Source organism: Pyrus communis, chromosome 9 (assembly GCF_963583255.1).
Source record: "Pyrus communis chromosome 9, drPyrComm1.1, whole genome shotgun sequence".
NCBI classification, from domain to species: domain Eukaryota; kingdom Viridiplantae; phylum Streptophyta; class Magnoliopsida; order Rosales; family Rosaceae; genus Pyrus; species Pyrus communis.
Window position 1 is genome coordinate 3,371,479 of NC_084811.1, and position 22,351 is coordinate 3,393,829.

Here is a 22,351-nt window from a genome sequence, read left to right on the forward strand (position 1 = left end):
AAGTTATTTAGTACTACGATTTAATGATATTTTTCTTCATTTGTAAGTAAGAGGTTCGATTATCACTTAAGACAAATTTGAACTATATTAATATTAACCTATTATGAGATTATGTTCACATTTTCTCTATTAATATAAATAATATCGTCTGTTAAGAAAGAAATAATGGAACAAAAGAAAGAAAGCCGGTTTGATTTTGAACTCTCTCGGCAATTCCCCAAAGTAGGGTCGAAACCGACGACTTAAAAATTGGAGTGATTTGAACCTTCGATCGATCTGGCATTAAAGGTAGGGCCCAAAACCATCAATTTATGGTCACGTGGCATGACCGCATACGCAGTGGCACATGAGTTACCCTAAAAAAATTTAAATAAATAAATAATAAATAACCAAAATAAGAAAGTGGTGCTATTCACAATTTATTTATTTATTTTTTTTCCGATAGTTCTTTGTTAATTTTTATTTTTCTTAATTCATTGGATTCGATAGTTGATCTCATTTAATGACGTATTAAAATTCATATAACCGATATCACTTAATGAAAAATATTTTGTTGTTGTATTCGATTGAATTGTCAAAAATTGACGGACAGTGTGGAATGTAAAAATGGGTTTGTAAACCCATAAGAAAAGGAGCGGAATTTTCGCAAGCTTTGGACTCATCAGCCACTCAGCAGCTCTCTCTCACAGCGGTTTGTTTTCTTCATTCTTCTCCCGATTCCTTGTTCAGTGATAACGTCTCTTCTTCTCTCATTTCAAACTCTCTCTCTCTAACTTTCTCTCTCTCTCTCTCTCTCTCTCTCTCTCTCTCTCTCTCTCCCTCCCTCTCTCTCCCAGTGTCTGCAAATTCCCTTCTGATTTCTCTCAAGTTTGACACTTTTCCTCTGTTGCATTCTCAAAGACTCTCTCTCTGTTGCTGAAATTTAAAGACTATTTTTTTACTCTCGAAACCCAAATGATTTTGCTGCTCTACGCTTTCAGATCTTCAATCTTTTCCTCCACTCCTGATTTTTCTTGTTTTCCAGCACGAGAATGAGTCCAAAAATAGAAAGAAAGAGTTGGGGTTTGGAAATATGGGTTCTTGGGTAAAGTGAATGTGGTTCAATTGACTCAAGGTTTACTCATTTGACTGAAGCTTGCTCTGCGTGTTTGAATCTTTGGTTGCTGAGTTCGGAAGCGTCGGATTTGAGTGATTTGGCTCTGTCTACAGAAGGAAAAAGAAGAAAAAAGGAGTGAACTTTGGAGTGTGTAAAAATGTGGTTCTGCAGATGAAGGATTTCAGGTGAGGCTTTGATTGAAAAGATTAGAGATTTGTGCTTTCTATTGATTTTAAAGGGTACCCATTTGCTTTCTATTGATTTAGTGGTATAATCCGATTTTGTGGTATTGATTTGAAAAATGCTTGTACATTTTAAGCAAATGTTGAAACTTTAGGAGTGTAATTTTGTTTTGTCAATTTGTCAATAAGCAATGTAGATAAGTTTTAGGTCTTAATTTATGCTAATTAGTTGTTAGTATTGTTATATTTGAATACCTTTGCACATTTATGGTTCAAGCATTTTGGTACATATGCCACGTGGGTTCTGTTTAAGTGATCCATTTTGTTGAATCCCAGGCTCCGATAGGTCTGTGGAAGACAAAAATGGAGGTTGAGAAGAGACGATCTAAAGGGGGCTTTCTTAACTTGTTTGATTGGAATGGAAAATCTCGGAAGAAGCTCTTCTCGGCCAGCTCTGAATCATCGGGTAGATATATTTTCAATTTTACTTATTTTTTGGTGTATATCTTGCTTATTGATCTGCAAGTGGTGGTCCTTAGTTATGCATTGTGTTTAACTTATGCCATTTTGACTGTAAAGGATTAAAGCAAGGAAAAGAAAATGTGGAGAGTTTCCAGAAGTCCGGGCTCTGTAGGGTAGGCAACGATCCTCTACCCTCTTATGTTGGTCATACTAGTGTTTGTCTTTCATGTGATGAAAGTATTGAGAATCTGCGTTTTTACTTGTTATACGATTGGGATATTTTCAGGTAGAGGTGGATGAAAGTGGAACTGGAACCACTTCGAGTAATAAAGGAAGTGGTGATTGGAATTGTGCTTCATCAGTGACTAGTGATGAGGGATCTAAGGCTAGAGCCCCTGGTGTAGTTGCTAGATTAATGGGTCTGGATTCATTGCCTGCTTTAACTGCCCCCGACCCCGAGCCATCTTCTGCCCTACTCTTTGACTCCCAGTCGCTTAAAGCATCTCAATATGAGAGGAGTGGTCGTAATTTGTGGAGTGATTTGTATGCCACGGAGTACAGAAATGTGCCAAAGAAGCTGGATAGGTTTTCTTGGAATCTTGTAGAGCCTAGGACACAGGGGGTGCCGAGCCACCCAATTGAGAGATTTCAAACAGAAGCTTTGCCTCCAAAATCAGCCAAGTCAATTCCAGTTACTCACCATAAGCTTTTGTCGCCTATCAAGAGTCCTGGCTTCATTCCACCAAAAAATGCAGCTTATGTAATGGAGGCGGCCTCAAAGATCATTGAGGCAAGCCCTCGAGCATCTGCCAGGAGCAAAGTGTCATCTGTAGGGCCTTCTTCGATTCCCTTGAGAATTCGGGATTTGAAAGAGAAGATGGAAGCTGTGCATAAAGCATCAGGACCTGAAAGACCCAAGGAAGCTAGTGACTTCAGGTATATGAAAGGACTGCCTAGTGACAGGCACCATAACAGGTCAGATAATGTACCAGTAGCCAAGGCTTCTGTGGATTCAGAAAAACAAAGTTACAGGGATGTAAGGAATAAGGGCAAATCAGCATCCCTTGCAGAACAAGCAAAGGTCAATATTCAGAAAAGGGAGGGGTCGACTTCTTGTTGTAATAGAAGTTTTATGAACCAGAAGGAACAGAATGAGGTCAAACAAAATCAGTTTTCCAAGAGCAAGTCAAGTACACAAACATCTACGCATAAGAGAACTTCCATTGAGAGCACCAGAACTGCGCTCAAGCAGAATAACCAGAAGCAGAATTGTGTATCTAACAAAGATAAAATGACTTCAAAAAGTATGGTTCCAAATCAGCCTACTAGAAGAATGCGGCCACCAAATGGCTCTACTGGGCCAATGAAAACTGTGAATAAGACTATTGTAAGCTCTGAAATTGGATCCGGAAAGTTGGGCTCAAGGGTGACTGCTAATGGAAAAGAGTTTCCATTATCCACAAGAAAGATTGTGTCTGGAAAGGTAAGGTCTGTTCATCAGGATGATCATTCAGAAGAAACTGTTTCCGGTGATTCATATATCGGTGGAGATGAAAAGTCAGTGAAATGTAATGTTTCAAGGAACGGGTGTTCCAATTTGGGCACAGATAATAGGAACCAAGGCATGGATGTTATTTCATTTACATTCACGTCTCCCCTGAAAAGATCATTCTCTGAATTGCAGTCACCTGGTCAACTCACAAGTATAAATAACAGCTTTTATATTGATTCTTCTGCTCACAACGATCAGCAGTTCCATCCAGAGAATTTCACATTATCTTCTCCTAGGTTGAATGTGATTGGTGGTGATGCTTTGAGTGTCCTTCTGGAACAAAAGCTTCAAGAACTGTCATGTAAAGTCGAGTCATCTCAGCATAACCAATCCAGTGAAGTGACTTCTGGTACTTCTATGTCTTGCTTGCAAGATATGGTTTCCAGTGTGGGAAGCACTACATCAGGAGGCAAGGGGTTCAAAGTTGGTTTAACCAAAGATAAAACTGACAGCACAGACGACTATGATTGCTTGTCAGTTGAGGTTAACCAGCAGTGGCAGGTTAGTTTCTTCTGTATATAGATTTTTCCTTTTGCAGCTTCTGTTTTATTCTTAATGTTCTTGACTAGTGATTTTTCGCCCTTGGTTTTTCATGATCAATCATGATCGAGTGAAAAGGCACTTAAGATGTTTGGTGGGCTCATCTGTTGTTTGTGCAAGGACACGAAATCTAATGCATGGACTAGTTATACTAACTAAATGAAACAATATTGATAATTGAAGCAAATTATTCAGCATATGGATGAATATTTGGGATGTGGATAGGCCCCGCAGATAATGTAATTAGTAAAACCAGATACGGTGTTAAGTGACAGAAACCACTGTAATTTAGTTTGTTTTATAGGCATCTAAAATATAGGTCGTCTTAAGATTTGAATCCGTGCTTCAAGTGAAGCTTCTGTATTAAAATTCAAATTCCACTACGGCAGGGTGAAAATATTTTTGAGAGATCGATGACATTATAAGCAATCAAGATATGGTAGTCTGTATTTGATCCATCTTTGTGAACACGATTCACATTTTATAAATATTTGAAATTTTGGATAAAATTCTTTCACTCTGGTCCCATTAATCTTTTCAATAGCTGCGTTATTTTAAATCTGATTTTACGTTATGAAGATTTACTCACCATGCTAGTCAAATTCTCTTAAACAATTTCAGGGATCAGAAGGGGTGGAAGAGTGTAGCAGTAGCAGTAGAAACATTACAACTGGAAATGAATTTGATCGACGTCGACACTCATTTGAGAGTCGAACCTGCACAGATAACAGAAGTAGCGCCAAAGGTACAACTACAGTCTTCTTTTCTATATCTTCCTTTTCCAGTACATACATTCATAACAATGTCTTAGATCTAAGTGTCAGATTAAAAGAGTTGTTTTGCACTGTGAATATCTTCAAATTTGCTCAGTAGTCAGTACCATCAACAAATAGCCAAAACCCTAGCGAACCAGAGAAAATATGAAGATCTGTTCCACGGGGGCGAGTTTTATGCATATGCAAGAACGTGAATTACACAGCTTTGAGAATTTCTATGCCAGTTGATAGGCTTGCATAGTAAATTAGATAAGACAAGCTTAGTGGAACCTCTTGTAAGACTCGAACCGCCCCCTCCCCCTTTCGGCCTCCATTGTACCAAAAAGGATAAAGGAAACCTCTTTATATGATTTAGGCACTATGTTATAACGAAACATACACATGTTCTTGTGATAGAAAAATGACTTAACATGCATGCAATGCTCTCCATTTACAGGCAGTGACAGTGAGAGATGTTCATTGGCTCAACTTCAAGATCAAGGCAGTTCACTCTCTTCATATGGCGTTTCAGAGTTCCTCTACTCAGCCTTTTCAGCTTCTACAGGGGATGCGAGCGGAAAGAGTACGACTATGATATCAGGTTCGCATTCAAATGATTGGGAACTGGAATATGTGAGATACGTCCTTAGCAATGTAGATCTAGAGATGGAAGATTTCGCCTTGGGTGATGCTCAACACGTCATCACCCCAAGTCTCTTTGAGCATTTGGAGAATCAAGAACAAGAAGAGTATCCGAAGCTCGAGCAGAAGATTGTGTTTGACTGCGTAAATGAAGCCCTGCAGTTCAGATGCAAGCAAATATTTGTGGGAAGCCGCAAAGCGTGGGATAGATTGACCGCATTGTCTCAGAGGAAGGGACGATTAGCTGAGGAATTGCACAAAGAGATTTCGGGTTGGAAAAACATGAGAGAGCTGATGGGGGATGAGCTTGTGGACAAGGACATGAGCACGCAGCGTGGAAGATGGCTCGACTTTGAAGTTGAAGCGTTTGAGGAGGGTCTAGAGATTGAGAAGGGGATACTAAATTGCCTGGTGGAAGAGTTGGTGTCTGATTTTTTGAACTTTTAGGCCCTCTTTACGTTTGCCTTGTATTAACTATTTAGCTTGTGCATACTACAAAATTTTACTATATTTCGGTGTATGACATGCACCAAGACAATCGATGGCTGAACATGTGGTTAAAGTTCTAATGGAAAATTACCACTGATGCATACTAGAAAATTCTCCTACTGTCCCGATCTGCCAAATGGAGGGAAATTTAACTAAACTTCTCACATTAAGGTACTATTGTTCAAAACTTATCACGTGTCATGTATTTGAACTCTAAAATATCTCAATAACATCGCATTATTGATTTAAGATATTGTCATCTTGTCGTCTCAGTTTTATGTAATTCCTAGTTTTACCGCTAAGATTCCATTCGCCTGGATACTACTAACCAGAGATTTTGGCTTGGTGTGAAGTTTGAGTGAGACCTTGTCAGGGATTTTATCCAATTAGTGGAACCATGTGATTCTGGTTCTAGTTTTGCTAATGGTACCAATCTGACACCCAGCACTGGTCCAATCTCAAAGTCGAAATTACTAAACTCCCCAAGTGATATATTCAACCCTACTGAGGAGAAGAACTTACTAGGGGCATTTGGAACATGTGATCTGTAAGGAAGCTTTTACAAATCAGATAGACTGTATTGTTATTAAGGAACATTCTTAGGTGCTCCGGAGGATTCAGTACTTCGGGAGTTTTAGTCGTTAGATCTTTGTTTAAAAATACAAAAATCAAGATCTAAAGGTTAAAACACTCGGAATACGTACTCCAGAGCACCTAATAATTTTTGTTGTTACTAATTCATCACTTGACAAGTGTCTGCTGGACGGGTGGTATACCTTTTGAACACGTGATAAACATCCATTAGACGAGTGACGACACTAGAATAACGTATTGGTTGCAAGGAAATCTCTTCACAAATTGAAAAAAGTATGTGACCCTGTGTATTCTGGTCTCACTTGATTCACGTTGGTTCAACAGTGAGAACTGCTCTAATCAGGCAGCAACGTAACAGGTGAGCTAAAATTGTTATAAAGTAGAAGAAAACATGTTGCTTCATTGCGGAATATCTTCTAACGTATACAACATAACAAGTGTTATAAACACAAGAATATACATGTTCAGTTATAAGTAGATTCTCTTAAAAATTAGGAGAGAATATGTCATGTTAATGCTGAGTATAAACGGTCATGACCTACTCACACAAAGGCAGTTGAAGATCAAGGGTAGTAGTAAACAAATGAGGTAAAATTAGATTTGTCAATTTTGTGCACGATTCGTTAATTAGACACAAAAATATAAAATTTTAGATCAATACGTTAACTAATTGAATCGTTATCAAGTCACTCGTTATCAGACCTATCCATTGGTAACCCCGTAAAATGAATTAAATTCTTTCCTTTTATTGTTTAACCACAAACAGAAATAGAGTAATGTAAAAACAGTAAAAAAAAGAAAAAAAAACATTTCAACCATGGCAAACCAACCGGCCTACCCTTCAACTGCATTTCTTACCTCCATTGAGGGGGACAAAGGCTAGCTGTGTAGGTCAATTGTCAGAACATGTTCCGAAAACTTCATCACATTGAATTAAAGATTCATTCATTGATTGATCTAGCTGTAGCTTGCTTCCAAGTTCAAGTGCTAGCTTAAGAAGTTAGTCGTCATAAGCGAACTTCCGGGCCGAGATGCTATATAGGTTAAAGAGTAAATTGTAGCAATGATTCTTTAACGATAATTAAATTGTCCTTCAATTGAAAATTCATTATCATTGGTCTATTAACTCATCAAAATGTGTAGCTATGGTCATTTTCATCAATTTCGTCAAAATTTTGTCAAAATGAGTTATGTTGGAAAGACTATTGTTACAATTAGGTTAAAGTTGAGGGACCATTTCTACAATTAGGTTAAAGTTGAGGAATCATTTCTCCAGTTGGATTAAAGTTGAGGGACCATTGGTAATAAATTTTTAGTTGAAAGACTATAGCTGCACGTTTTGATGAGTTGAGGAATCAATGCTAATGGATTTTTAGTTGAGGGACTATTGCTCCAATTAAGTTAAAGTTGAAGGACCATTGTTACAATTTACTCTAGGTTAAATTATGAAAGAATTGGTAATTTTTCTATTTTCAATACAATCGGTATTGGAAGAGGAAATTTTGAAAACAGAATCTTGAATACAGAGATAAACGCTCTTAGTTACTTGAGTTGCAATTCTTTTTTTACTATAAATGATGATGAAAAAAAGTTGGAGTTCCACTCTAAAACCACTTGGCAATGTAGGAGTATTACAATTACTTACAAGCACATGCAAGGTCTCCCGATGTGGGATTCACTCTCAACACGTCCCCTCACGTGTGTCGAATTGTCAAGCCAACGTGTAGACAACACAAATCGGATGATGTGGAATACGTATGGCCGTTAGGCTTCAAACGTGAGACAACATGCTCTGATATCTTGAAAAAAGTTGGAGTTCCACCATAAAACTAATTGGCAATATGAGGAATAGCCAAATTACTTATTTACACAAGCAAGGTCCCTCATTTCTCAGATGTGGGATTCACTCGAAATAGATAACCATGTATATATTTTTGCGTGTGGTCCAATATTTTAGTAGATGGGATGTTGAGCTTCTACCCCTGTGTCTTGTGTTCTAAACTTCCACTCTCTAAATTATTATAATAGTTCCGAACTCTCTCCCTCTACCTAATAATAGTAAAAAAAATAAAATAAAATAAAAAAAAATTTCTTTTACCACACCAGAGTCATGAAAAGCATACAATAATACAAACACCATATCTAAATTATTATAATAGTTCCTAACTCTCTCCCTCTCTCCCTCTCTCCAATAATAGTAAAAAAAAAAAAATCATCTTTTACCGCAGTCAGTCATGAAAAGCATACAATAATGCAAACACCAGTTTCCTTGTACCAACTGTTGGTTGAATCTGGCCTGGTTGGTAAATCATGTGCCACGAAGTGGGCCTTTTGTATGACCCATTGCTCTGTACAAGCTTTTGATCAAAACAAAAGAGCTTGTGTTAGAGTGTTGCTTCAATGGAGGACCCTTCTAACTAACTTAACCTAACAGAGCTTCATATAAAACCAAAAGCCATAACTGTTGATATCTTATTGGCAAGCCAATCCATGGCTGCCAAAAATTGTACTAATTAGTTCCAATTATAACCTTATATTTGTGTAAGACATTTTATCCAAAATGATCCATGACGTTTTCATAACTTTTTACTTTGGTCCTTAACAATGAAAATCGATCGACCCCTAAGTTTGTCAGCTGTAAATCATTTTGGTATTCCACGAAAAATTTGTCAATATCTTCATTAAATAATCACGTAAACGACTACATTACCACCTTTTTAAGGAATAAGGACCACATTGATTCACAGTGGACAACTCAGAAACCACATCTATCGATTTTTATTGTCAGGGACCAAAATAAGAAGTTATGCCAATCTCATTTTGACTAAAAAGCCTTTATGTAACCACACCGGTATCCTTAAAGGTGGAATAGGAGAGGATCCGGAGAATCAATCAATCGTGTCTGTTCATCGTACATCGTGCGGTTAAAAATTATTTTAAATTTCTAAATTTAAAATTGAATATAAATAGTATCTAACGAAAATTAACCTCACGATATGCAAACGGACATAATTGATTGATTTTCGAATCCCTACAAAGAGAATTCGGAAAGTATCCTTGTCGGTAAAACCTTACGTATAATACCCATCTACTTAGACTTAGTAGCGGACACTTGCAGAATTCTTTACCAAACACATCAAGCATAGGGTTCTTTTTGGACGATGATTTTCATGGGTTTCATTTAATGTTCATTGACTAATCTTTGTGGATGGATAAAAAACCAGATTTATGAACATTAACCACAAGATTCACATTGTGCAAACAAACAAAAAATAGAAGAAAAAGCAGAGCATGTGATGGTGTGGCAAAATGCACATGGTCATGCTCTCAATTTCTTTGCCTAATTTAGATTCGATTTTGCACCATATGAACCAAACTCTATCAAACACATCTTTCAGCTTCAGCTTGGTAGTTAAGTAACTGGACAGGCAATGACTTGTACTCGTTGATTATTTTGGATTGAGAAACGCTAAGGTGACTTTCTTGAACTTGAGACTCTCTGTGGACTCTTCACGGACTCTTTGTCAACTTATTTTTTGGCATAATAAATGTTTTATAATGTTGACACAGAAATTAACGTCAAACTATAAAATGAAAAAGAGTTTATAGAGAGTTTTATTTTGGCAAGAGTCAGGTTAACATTTTTCTTCTGGGTTCTAATGTGGGCTCATAATATTTTCCATGCTACATAAGCATGGCTATTGGCCACGGATTTGGATCCTCTCTTGAGCAGGGGATCCGAATCCTCCTGACCTAATAACAAGGATAATTATATTTTGATCAAACGGCTATAATTATTATAACTTTTAGAGGAATCCCTAAATTATAGTCGTTAATCCAACGGCTCGTGTCATTGGGACATGAGGATTAGGACCCCTGCTCAGGAGAGGATCCAAATCCATTGGCCACCTCTCTGTAAAACCAATATTCTTATTTCTTGGATAGGGGAAATCTGAAAAGAGACTCCATCAACAAAGTATGCAGATTACAAGATTAATTAGTATTTTTGTTATCTTTATTCTGATTAAACTATATGGTTTTACTGAGGCAGATTGGGGTTTTTATAATTGATTAATTGTTAATTATTAATTAGACGGGGGAGAGTATAGGTATAGATGCAGAACCTCAGCCTTGGGACAGCTGCCCAAAAGTTAGGATCCTATGAAGAGAGCTGTGGCATGGAATTGGATCCTCTCCTAGGCAATGCCTAATGATCCTATTGACTAGATAACATGAATCGTTAGATTTTGATCCAATAGCTATAAATAGAGGGTTCCTCTAAAGTTATAATAATTGTAGCCGTTATATCAAAATCTAACGGCCCATGTTGTCTGATCAATAGGATCTCGAGGCAATGATCCAATTCCCTATGGCATAATGCATGTTGCCCTCTTTTAAATATAATTTTAGATTAGATTATTTAATGGGAATTTTAACGAAACACTCAAGATACTGTTCAATTTTAACGAAAAACCATATTTTTACATTTCCTTGGTAATATTCACTACACCTTTATTTGTATTTTTCATTAAAACTAAAGTTTTGTTTTTTACTTTTCGTTAATTTTCATTTATTTTAATTGGGTGCAAATCTATATATGTTTTCTGAAATGCTAAGAAGACTCTATCAAAAGTGAGACTATATATGGACTTTTTGTTGTCTCGCGTTTTTTATATAATATTTTATAATGTTGGTACATGATTTAACGTTAAACTGTAAAGCGGTAAAGAGTCCATGAAAAATTCTATTTTAAAATAATCTTTTAGAATTTCTCGTGTTTTCTTAATGTAAATGTAATGATCGAAATACGAGTGAGTTTAGTTGTTGACTTGAGAGAGTAATATATGGAGCTTACGAGGCCACATCCATTTACTAAATTGGAGCTAAAATCTTATATCTGAGCCTAAATATAAGTTCAAACTTCTTCAATGCACATGAGATTTAAAATTTATATACAAGTTTTCGACAAAAATGAGACTCAATTGAGTTTCAATATGATTTGTGTCTAACTTGGAATTCATGCCAACAAGGAAAAATGTCATTAACATAAGAAAAATAAGATTTGAGTTTTAACTTCACGTACCCAAGTTGTCAAAACCCTCTCCTCCTATTAAAATACTCAAATCTTAAAATTTGTATTGAATGTCATACAAATCAAACATAGAAAACCTGATTTATACGCAGGTTGTCAAATTCTTTGGGTTTGAGTATTTTGGTATTCTCCTCCAATGCAAATATTTATACACTCTTATATTTAAGTTTTAAGATTTGAAACTTTGCATTGAAAAAATAACAAGAAATAGTGGAGTCAAATTCAAAATTCTGCATTGGAAATAGGGACGAAGCAAAAAATTTGTACCTCAAACAACAAGGTATAATTAAAAAAATTCAAAAATTTACTGCACAAAACACTTATATATTAATACATAAAATTGTTCATACAACATCTTATAATATTCCTCGACGCGTTTTTATGTGTTTGAATGACAACATCATTACCAAATACCATCAAATATCTCTCTCTATAAAAATAATCATGTTATCATTCATTCATTGATATCCTATTCAATTTCTCAATCGATTCTTCAAAAATTTCATGGCCAAAAATGCTCTTTCAACGGTGATAGTAGCAACTGGAAGAGTTAGTGCTAATGTCACAAGCATGTAAACTAGTGGATACACCTTGTCTTTTTTCCACTGGACCATTTTTTTATAGTTTAATTAGAACTGACGTTGGAATTGAAATGCAATCCATTTTTTCATTTGTAGTTTAATTAGGGTTTACGAATTGGAATGCAAAATTACACACACACACACAATTGAGTGGGGGTGGATGCCCCCTCCAGGCCCTATACAGCTCCGTCCTTTATTGGAAATGCTTGAACTCAAAATTCATATTGAAATCCAAAATTTGATCTCAATTTTGTCGAAAATCAAATATGAGTTTTTAGGTCTGCGATAAGTTAGAGATGATTAGCCTCGTTATTGAGCTAAAATACAATATTTGAGTTTTTGGTCTCCGGTGCATTGGATGCTCCAAAAAACACACATTAAAAATCCCACGAAATAAGGAGGACGGCTATGGCAGAAGCAACTATGCATTGAAGAGGGATGAGAGGCAAACACTTTCTCTCTTGTGTGGGTGAAGAGAGAGAGAAGCAAAGCAACCATGATTAATAAGACCTTTCGATTTAGGCCGGAAAAAGTCTGCGTGATACTAGTATATTGAACTCATAAGAATTATACTTTAATAGCGGACTGGCAAATTATAAACTACTAGGTTTTAAAGTATGACTCTTACAATGATTGAAGTCATACTAATATAACTGTCATGTTATCAGTATCAACTTAGACAACCTGATTTTTGTAAGTAAATTTCACACCCGCTCAAACTACTCTGTAAACAATAAAAATACTAATATTAGAGGGCAATGTGCAGCTCACTCACTCGCCATTCTCCTCCTAATTCTCCTCATCCTCCTCAACTCTGAACACTTTATACTTATTTAAGTGTGTCTATGGAGGTAGCTACTTTCTCATTTTCCAAAGTCCATCCCATCTCTTCTCTCTATGTTTTGCGGCCTTTTAATTCTTTTTATGCCGTAAACTTGTAGTAGTTGTTAATTGTTATGGGTATTGTTCGCACAAAATCAAAATACATTTCTTCTCCTTTACTTAAATAGAGTCATTTAGTATTACGATTTAATAATATTTTTCTTTATTTATAAGTTAAAAGTTTAAGTTCGATTCTCGCCAAATGCGAGTTTGAATTACATTATTACTAGTTCATTGTGATACTTAGTTTACTTCCTCATTCCTTTAGTATAAATTAATATTGTTTGTTCAAATAAAACAAAAGAGCATTTAACTTCTCACTTGAAGATGATCTTACAACTCATTTTGAAAGTTAGAATTGGATCCGTTCCGGACTTTAGTGTCCGGAGCCTAAGGATCAATTCATAGGGGTCGCTGATTGGTGTGTAAAAGAAATCAGAGCCGTTGATTTTGTGTAGTGGACTATGAAAATGAGTTAATAGGGACCGTTTGATTCAATTTGCACGGTCCAGATGAATAGATCCTTAAGCTCCGGACACTAAGGTCCGGAACGGATCCAATTATGTGAAAATCACCCTAAACATACAGGGTGCAAATTGAGATTATGAATTGACCTCTCTTTTCTTTTTCTCATAGCCGTTAAGTGGTAATGTTATTTACTAATTAATAATTAGTTTAATAACATTGCACTTTTGGATAATATAATTCAAAGTGATGACGTGTTAACTGGGTCATAAATGTAAATTCCACCAACTTATAAGATGTTCTGACGTAGACATTTAATTACCAAATATTGCATTAATAATTCCCATTTTTTACATGAAACAAGGTGGTTTAATGGTCCTCACAAATTAACGGAATTTATATCTTTGCTATTTTTAAGACCAAATTAACCAATACGGGAAGTAGATTAGTTTAGTTGTTTAGGTTAATTAATCCTAATTAAAAATTTTAAATTTAAAACTTAGACCTCTAGTACGGACGATGGGAGGACCATGGCAAAAAGTAATAAAGTGAATCTCAAGGGGTAAACTTTGGCACCCACTCTGCACACTATATTTTCTGACTCTCTGCTCCTCTTTCCGCTAAACAAAGCTGCAGGGAAAATAATAATGGAGCTCAAAACTTCACCCGGCAATGGCACCCAACCCCCAAACCCTGAACCGAAACCCGACCCTCCAAACCCTAGCAATGGCGAAACCCAGCTTCAAGACCAGCTTTTCTTTGAAGACTACGACAGCACCTGCTCCACGCCTTACGTCAGCGCGCCGTCAAGCCCCGGACGGAGTGGGACGGTCGGTGGTTTTTTCTACAGTGCTCCGGCGAGCCCAATGCACTTCGGGTTGACCACAAAGTCAAACTCTTGTTCGCTTGAGAAGAATGGCGGCAACGGCTCTGTTTCTATGGGTTTTGAGTTCGAGTTCTCTGCGCGGTTCGGGTCGAGCGGGTCGGGCTCGACCGGGCCGATGAGCTCTGCCGACGAGTTGTTCTTGAACGGGAAGATCCGACCCATGAAGCTTTCGACCCACCTGGAAAAGCCCCAGACTTTGGCTCCGTTGTTGGATCTCGAGGCGGAAAATGGGGAAGACGAGGCGGATCGGGGCGGTTTGGAGCCCGTGAGAGGCAGAGATCTGAGGTTCCGTGACAAGTCGCTGCGGCGGAGGACGAGATCTATGTCCCCTCTGAGAAATGAGCCCTTCGAGTGGGAACAGAGCGACGAGATTATTGAAGCTGATGAGAAAGACTGCAACTTTGCTGAAGATCCGAAAGTGGTGGCGAAAAATGGGGAAGAAGACGAAGAGGGAGCGGAGGAGAGCAGCACCGCCACTACTACTCCTTCGGTTTCGGCTTCGTCGTCTCGGTCGTCGTCGGGTGGGAGGAACTCGAAGAAGTGGGTTTTTTTGAAGGAGTTTCTTCACCGGAGTAAAAGTGAAGGGCGGAGCAGCAACCACAAGTTCTGGTCGTCGATTTCGTTCTCCGCCGCGAAGGAGAAAAAACCCATGAAACAGGGCGGTCAGAATACCCAGGGCTCTGCTCTAAAAGACCCCAAATGTAGCAACCCTTTGAACTTGGGCTCAGAGGGGCAAAAACTGAAGGGAAGTGGGGGTGGTGGTTCGGGGAAGAAGACGGCGGCCGGAAAACCCACCAATGGAGTTGGTAAGCGGCGGATGGCGCCGTCGCTTCACGAGCTGCATTACACTGCAAACAGGGCTCAGGCAGAGGAAATGAGGAAGAAGACTTACTTGCCTTACAGGCAAGGGTTGCTTGGATGCTTAGGGTTTAGCTCAAAGGGTTATGGAGCTGCTATGAACTCTGGGTTTGCTAGGGCTTTGAATCCTGTTTCTTCAAGGTAAGGTCAAATTTAAGGTCTCCAATGGCAATCTCCATGGAACTTAATGTGGTGGATTCAGGAGGAAGTGTAAAGATATTTTTCAATTTAGTTTTTTTTTTTTTTTTTTTTTTCTTTGAGGATTTTGTGTGATTTCTGTGTAAGTATTGAAGGCTGGCTAGCTAGCTATATTAGATCTCCTTTTTTCTTCTGAAAAAAGAGGAGCTGCAGCAGTCTTTCTGTATTTTGATGGGTTGTTATATGATATGATTAAAATTATGTTGAAAATTCTTTTATTTTCGACTTTTGCCGCAAAATCGAGTGCAGTGGCGGGTTTAGTGTATTCTCTCCTGTCAATACTACTACTGGGTATGATGGAATCAATCTATTTATTTATGATTTATTTCCATGGTTTTTAATACTTTGAAGTTTTCTTCATGGGGATCCTTAAAATTTCAGAGGGGTAGACATGGAGATCCATCTCGTCCTTTAAAGGTTTACTCTTGACCCTTGGGATAATGATATGTGAGTGTTTTGGTAAATTCCCCTCAAATTTCCCATCATTAGAAAAACATAATACTAATTTGGGAAAATTAGAAGAAGTGATTAATGTACATGAACATGATCATTGAAGTAATTCTTTTGTATAATTGAGAGTAGTGATCTTCGGGCGCTTATTTTTACTTTTTTACACACCTTGTTAATTTTCTACCGTTGATTTTCATCAATTCGTATTTATCTTAAGAGGAGTATAAGATATAAAAACGAATGTATGGATAAGATTATTCCATATGTAATCTCACTATCAGTATTTATCTTATCGGTATCTATTTCATCATGTGACGCATTTCACAAATCATGGAGGAAAACCTAACCATGTGTTCATGGCAGAAGCTTTGGTGCTGCAAATGCACATTTTGCATGAGATGGTGGTTGGGATGTTTGGTAGAGACGCTGAGGTGACCCAATAGAATCCTCCTCCTCCTGTGATGTTAGCTTGTTTTGGGACCCAAATAATCTACTTGTCTCAAATAATTACTTGCTTTTTATGGTAATCAATTATTACACCGTTAAACAATCAAATAAGTAGATCTTAGATGGAGTTTTTGCAAGGGACATGGTGCCTCCTAGTCCTACACATTATGGACATAAAGGAGGAGTTTGAAATTTTGAGACATTCCCTCATCAACTTTTCATGTATAAATTCCACTCAAAACAATCCAAATCCATCATTTTGCATCTCTTTTTGGATTTTCTTTTTCTCATTATGTAAACTCTACTTAAAGGAGGTCCTAGAATTGGAAAATAATTCAAGTAAAATAGGTTGTAGGGCTAACAAGCTTTTTTTTTCTTTTGACAAAGACAATTTTTGAAAATTTTGAACATAAAATTCTGATTAGGTCATCTGTATTGAATCTCTCGTAGAAGTATGTATACCATGTATTTTAGTTGCACTCGACCTCGACCTCGCGCTGATATAATAATACCCTAATCATGTAGCTCTGTTGAGCGCACTACTCTAATTAACTGAACTAACTCATGAGAAAGTTTACGTAGGATTCCCGACCATGACATTATTAGCTAATCTCTCACAAAAGCATAAGTACCTTGTATTTTAACCCGACCCAACTCCAACTAATGTCACCCGATGTTAAAGTTGCCCTAACAAGTCAGCCCCATCAAAGTTTCTCCCCTACCTCCCATTTGCGAATGAAAGGGATTTTCTAGAGAAGCCAAATACCAATGAGATCAGATCTGAGTCCCCAAATTCCACTATTCTGCTGGGGACATGCAATTTACTATTTATTTATATTTTATTTTTTAGCATGGAGAAAATAGCAGCAAAATCGATCATGGCCCCCTCACCCAGTCTTCATTATTGTTCATGGCATGGGCTTATTTTTCCAGATATTTATTTTATTTCAACGTCATAAAGTCTTGAATCCAAGTAGGACGCAACGGGAAGATCTGTTTGAAAAACAACTTGACACACATCGATCGATCTCCATCAACTTTTGCAGTTCAAAACATCTGGTTCTTACTACAAACGGTCCCATCTCCTCTTTAATTTCCTTTGCTTTGCTCATCATGTGGATATATTTGCTGTTTTGCCCTTAATCTTATGGCTCTTTTAGCTTCAAATCCCCAATCTTGAAAACTAAACCACCATGTAGTTATATTTTGGACAAGCATCATTTCCGGATTCTTTTTATGAGGATTCTCATATCTCATTTATAGTGCATTATGAGGTCAATTTTCGTTAGGTACTATTTGTATTTAATTTTAAATAAATAAATTTAAAATAATTTCTAACTGCTCAATATACGATAAACGGCTAGAATGTGAGGATCCTTAGGATCCCCACAACTTGGATCCGAATAGGATCCAAATCCTTATATTCTGCCTATCAATGTTGTTCCATGGTCATAGACTTGAGTGTCACCAGTGATTAAACTCATTAAAGTACTTGCTTGACGAGTGGAGGAACGTAAAATTACGGTTTGGATGTATATAAAAATATACTAAAGAATATAAGAACGGGTTACCACCAGAAGATTGACAAATCTGATTTATATTGTGTAGTTCATGTTCTGATTACACCAATGCCTTTTGTAATAAAATTTTCGCACTAGCATGTTGTATAGGTAGTAAGATGCAATTGAATACCAATATCAATTTTTTTTAGTGAGCCGTGACCTGTCTCTATAAAATCTTGATATAACATGGCTTTCGTCGATATAAAACTTGTTGCATGTATGTCCTGTGAGAAGATGTGTTAAGGAATACAAAACCCCACATCAAATGATTGACAAAACTAGATGACTAATTACTCGTTGGGACTTCATTCGTACGCTTTGTTACACCTAAGCTCGAATTCTCCTCCTTGCAACCACGGTGATTACTAGGGTACAATAGTTAGTACACTAGTTTCCTCTTCTAGTTAACCTCTCCCCAACAACCATAAAAAAAGCAAGCAGTTTCAGCTCAAGATAAAACTTTCGACAAGCCAAGCAGTTGCAAAAGAAAAGGTCGATGTCACTACAACTTTCAAGCTTTCGATGCGACATGACCTCTCTGTCTTTATCCGCTCCCAAATGATGCCTCCCATGAACATCGAAACAAGCCCACGCCCATTGTCGTGGGGTAAAAAGCCTACATCATGATTCATCCATGTGACGATTTTCAGAGAATCATTTTGTACTATGGCTAATTGTAAGTACTCGTTTGGAACTTAGGACGATGTAACTGGGATTTGTTTTGGGACTGTCCGATCGTAGCTACAAATCTGACGTCCGATTGTCGGATCACCAACGAAGAACGGCAGCTAAATCACATGGGAAGATCCACAATGGTTTTAAGATAAACGTTGAAGACGAAACAGAAACACTAGGTTATTGTTAATGGTATGCCGGCTATCCTTCACTACTACAAATGATAACTTAAAAGTGCAAAAATGTTAAAAGTAAAAGATGTGTATCGATAGTACACTGAAAACGCTGTCGCTTCCCAAGATCCGGAGAATTTGGGAGACAACCTCACCGAAACTAGGTTACAGAATCATCCCTCCGTGGGAAGTGCCTCCTCATGAGGATGAAGTGAAGGTGTATAGAATGTTCTTCTTGAGAGTGAACTCGTCGGCCTTAGTTGGGTTGACAGACTGCATCGACAAAAACAAAACAAAATAAAATGTTAATGTCCATGTAGATCAGCAACCGTTATATGCACAGATTAACTTTGTTTTTTCAGCATACGATTTCATTTTTACAATTCCAAGTTTCGGAACCTTATTCATATATAGTTCCCACTGTTGGATGCATCAAAGTTTATATCCAGTTATCTAATCCCGGACCTCACACTAGACAGTGTCCTATAACATATGAATTCTCGGTTGAATCATGTAAGCTTATCCATTTCGCTAAACAAGGCCTATGCATCTTGCTAGTACTGGAAAGAGTATAATATAAGGTCAAACCTTTTCGAGTATGCGCCCAAGCCGCTGAATTTCATTCTTTGCATAATCAGGACCTTTCTCCAAAGAGTTCTTGGCAGCTTTCAAGTAGATCTTACCGTATCTGAAATTCAAACAGAATTGAGAAATTAACGTCATGTGAATCAGAAGATCAACTGCAAAAGTACGGATCTAAAGGATCTAGTTAAGATCATCACTGAAAGATTCTACGTTCGTTTTCAGTATGTGCAAGTATCATGTGATCAAACTAGAGAGTGTGTATCAACCTTGCAGCCGAACCCTCAAGTTTCCCAACTTCCTCTTCTATCTTGGAAAAGATTGCCTTCTTCTCATCGTTGCTAGATTTCACAAACTCCTTTACTAATTCGTCCAAATTTTCAAGAACGCCAGCCTACATAAACAAAGAACACTGATAAGAAAAGGACAAGATTTTGATAAGGTGCATTCACGATGAATTGAGGGTACTGACTTTGGAAGTAAGTTGTCCTTTTCCGTCTCTGCTGGTGCCAGATTTTTCATTAATGAACTTTACAAAATCGTCTAAATCTCTGCCGCCACCATACTCTTCACCTTCCTTGTTGTTCTTTGGGAAAAATTTCAATGTGGGAAATCCACTAACTCCATACCTGCACAGGAAGCCTTGTATTAGGTCCATTTATTCACCATTCATAAATCCCATTTCCTTCATTTTTCTATTATGTTGACTCTGAAGATATTTCATCCGAATCATTAAAATATACTACTGATCGAAAACAAAATATAGATTCAGTAGAGTACAACACACAACACTAAAATAAGGACCAGAAGTTCACGGATACTATTAAACTACTAACTCACTTTTCAGCTAAATCCTTGTATTTGTCAGCATCAAGATTAGCAATCACTACACTGTCCTCCAAATTAAATGCCGAGGCAACCTTCTCATAAGTCTGGATAGAACAAAAAATAAATAATCAAGATCAACCGTTGTTCAAGCACTAGATAAAGGGTTGCAATAACGGATTTGAAGGAGCAGAAATACACTTACAGGAGCAAGGGATTTGCAATGTCCACACCTGCCATGAAAAGAAAAAGGGGGGAAAACATATTTAGAGTTGCAAAAGCACCAATAAAATTCCACTACGATTTATTGTAAACACGGTGGTATAAATATTGTATAATCCCCCTCTCCCTCTTGTACACCAATTTGGCTTTCATTGACTCAACAACCGACAAAACAGTATTCAATATTAAGCATTCAAAAGGAAAATTGAAGACATAATCTTACCATGGTGCATAGAACTCCACCAGCACATCTTTTGTTTCGTCCAGGACAACCTCATTAAAGTTATCCTGCGTAAGTACCACAACATGGGATGGGGCTACAGCAAGCTTCACATTGGTCCCTGCTTGCAAAGAAGAGCTTCATGATCAATCATAAGCTTAGGATTATTACGTAAATGGATGCGTATATTAGAATTGAACAAACTCAATCAACCAAGAAATATCGACATATTTATTCAGTTCGTTTTCAGTTGAATAACATTACAAGGTCAAAATAGTACCTCCTTCCTTATTCACAAACTCAGCAAGAGCTTCAGCAGTACGGCCACCTTCATACCTAAATCATGTAAAATTCAATCAGAAAAGGTAAACCAACATTACTAATACAAACAAGGATGGTGAAGAATATTACATCGTCAGAAATTTGGTTAGACGGTTCGGTGGCAAGAGCATCCATTCATAAGTAAAAAAAAATGCTTTCATGTAAACTAAGCAGGGGATAGGGGAAAACAGACTCACTTTTTGGGTTCTAGGGACCCTTTAGGAAACCATTGAATTGTGGGATAGCCGGAAACTCCATACTTGCCACAAACGCCCTTGTGCTCATCACAATCAACCTATTGAGAAACAGAAAATAAATTAAAAACAGTCAATTAATTGTAGTTGTAGACTCCTAGTATGTACTGCTGCAAGACACAAATCCAATAGCATGGTATATAATACAATTATCACAAACTACAATACGGACATCAGTAATATAAAACCTACCTTTGCAATTAAAATGGATTTTGCTTTCTTAAAACTTGAACCGAGCTTCTCATACTCTGGTGCAAGCTTCTTACAATGGCCACACCTGTAATGGTAAGTACGAACCATACTCCATTAAAACGAGCGAAATAAAAACTAAAGAAACGTATCCATTATATGCTTCCTAAAATATGGATAAGAAATGACAGGCAAAACAGAACGCATCCGGAGAAATGATGTTAGTCCAATACTAATCGAAATTCGATGAAAATTCACCATAGATACATATAAACCGCACACTTATTACCAAAAATTCCAATTATATATATAAGAAATAAGTTCAAACACTTCTTGCCTCGATCAATTATTGGCCTTAGATCTAGAATCCTGGATTGACTAATCGCAGATCTCCAATCAATCAATCAATCAATCTCAGCATCACCATAGCCGATACGATTGACCAATTCCGATTCATGTTTCGCAATCCGAGAAACTAAATTAATCGATTCAATTCAAATCATTTTCAATCCTAAACTTGATTCAACTAATCTCACACTAATTTGCGTTCACTTCCTTCACAATTAACAAAAAACAAGATCATCACAAAACCTCAGCAGCTAAATTTAGCGTTTTCCAAATCAAATCTCGAGAACCAAACAGCGTTGAAATAGGAAAGCCTGAGATTACCAGGGAGCGTAGAACTCGACGAGAGCGGCGCGATCTTGACCGACCTCCTTCTCGAAGTTGTCCTCCGTGAGCACGACGACGTCGTCCGCGTAGACCGACGAGGCGAGTAGCAGCGCTAGGGCTCCGAAAGCGAACAGAGTCTTCGAGCTCACCATCGTTTTCAAACTTTCTGAATAAAGTTGGTTGATTTGCGTATTTTATACCCGCCTTTGTTGGAATTTTTTTTTTTTATTAGTATTATTTTATTATTTCTCGACGGTGTCATTTGGCAAATCAAGTTTCGCCACGTGTGCAAATGTAATAACCGTTGGACTTTTTTATTATTATTATTTATTATTTCTCGACTGTATCATTTGGCAAATCAAGTTTCGCCACGTGTGCAAATGTATTGAGCTCAAAAAAGGAGGGGCGTTGCGAGAATCGAACTCACGACCTCTCGCACCCGAAGCGAGAATCATACCACTAGACCAAACGCCCGAGTTGGCAAT

General features: G+C 37.5%; 3 protein-coding genes and 1 non-coding gene across 4 annotated transcripts; 2 read left to right on the forward strand and 2 right to left on the reverse strand.

Moving 5' to 3' along the window:
* Nucleotides 1-606: 606 nt before the first annotated feature.
* LOC137745606 (uncharacterized) lies at nucleotides 607-5,909 on the forward strand. Its single transcript, XM_068485581.1, has 6 exons — nucleotides 607-1,281; nucleotides 1,615-1,744; nucleotides 1,858-1,913; nucleotides 2,027-3,793; nucleotides 4,454-4,577; nucleotides 5,045-5,909. The coding sequence occupies exons 2-6, from the start codon at nucleotides 1,642-1,644 to the stop codon at nucleotides 5,674-5,676; spliced, it is 2,682 nt and encodes an 893-aa protein (XP_068341682.1). The 5' UTR covers nucleotides 607-1,281; nucleotides 1,615-1,641; the 3' UTR covers nucleotides 5,677-5,909.
* An 8,026-nt stretch (nucleotides 5,910-13,935) lies between these two features.
* On the forward strand, nucleotides 13,936-15,456 carry LOC137745946 (uncharacterized). Its single transcript, XM_068485979.1, has one exon. The coding sequence runs from the start codon at nucleotides 13,980-13,982 to the stop codon at nucleotides 15,219-15,221; it is 1,242 nt and encodes a 413-aa protein (XP_068342080.1). The 5' UTR covers nucleotides 13,936-13,979; the 3' UTR covers nucleotides 15,222-15,456.
* A 3,107-nt stretch (nucleotides 15,457-18,563) lies between these two features.
* On the reverse strand, nucleotides 18,564-22,050 carry LOC137744157 (probable protein disulfide-isomerase A6). Its single transcript, XM_068484026.1, has 11 exons — nucleotides 21,864-22,050; nucleotides 21,198-21,282; nucleotides 20,949-21,046; nucleotides 20,711-20,766; nucleotides 20,434-20,551; nucleotides 20,194-20,221; nucleotides 20,004-20,095; nucleotides 19,636-19,792; nucleotides 19,433-19,557; nucleotides 19,170-19,269; nucleotides 18,564-18,854 (listed from the first exon to the last, which is right to left on the reverse strand). Exons 1-11 carry the CDS (start codon nucleotides 22,016-22,018, stop codon nucleotides 18,780-18,782), a joined length of 1,089 nt encoding a protein of 362 aa, XP_068340127.1. The 5' UTR covers nucleotides 22,019-22,050; the 3' UTR covers nucleotides 18,564-18,779.
* Nucleotides 22,051-22,268: 218 nt separating this feature from the next.
* TRNAP-CGG (transfer RNA proline (anticodon CGG)) lies at nucleotides 22,269-22,340 on the reverse strand. Its single transcript has one exon. It is a non-coding gene; the product is annotated as a tRNA-Pro (tRNA).
* Nucleotides 22,341-22,351: the final 11 nt, after the last annotated feature.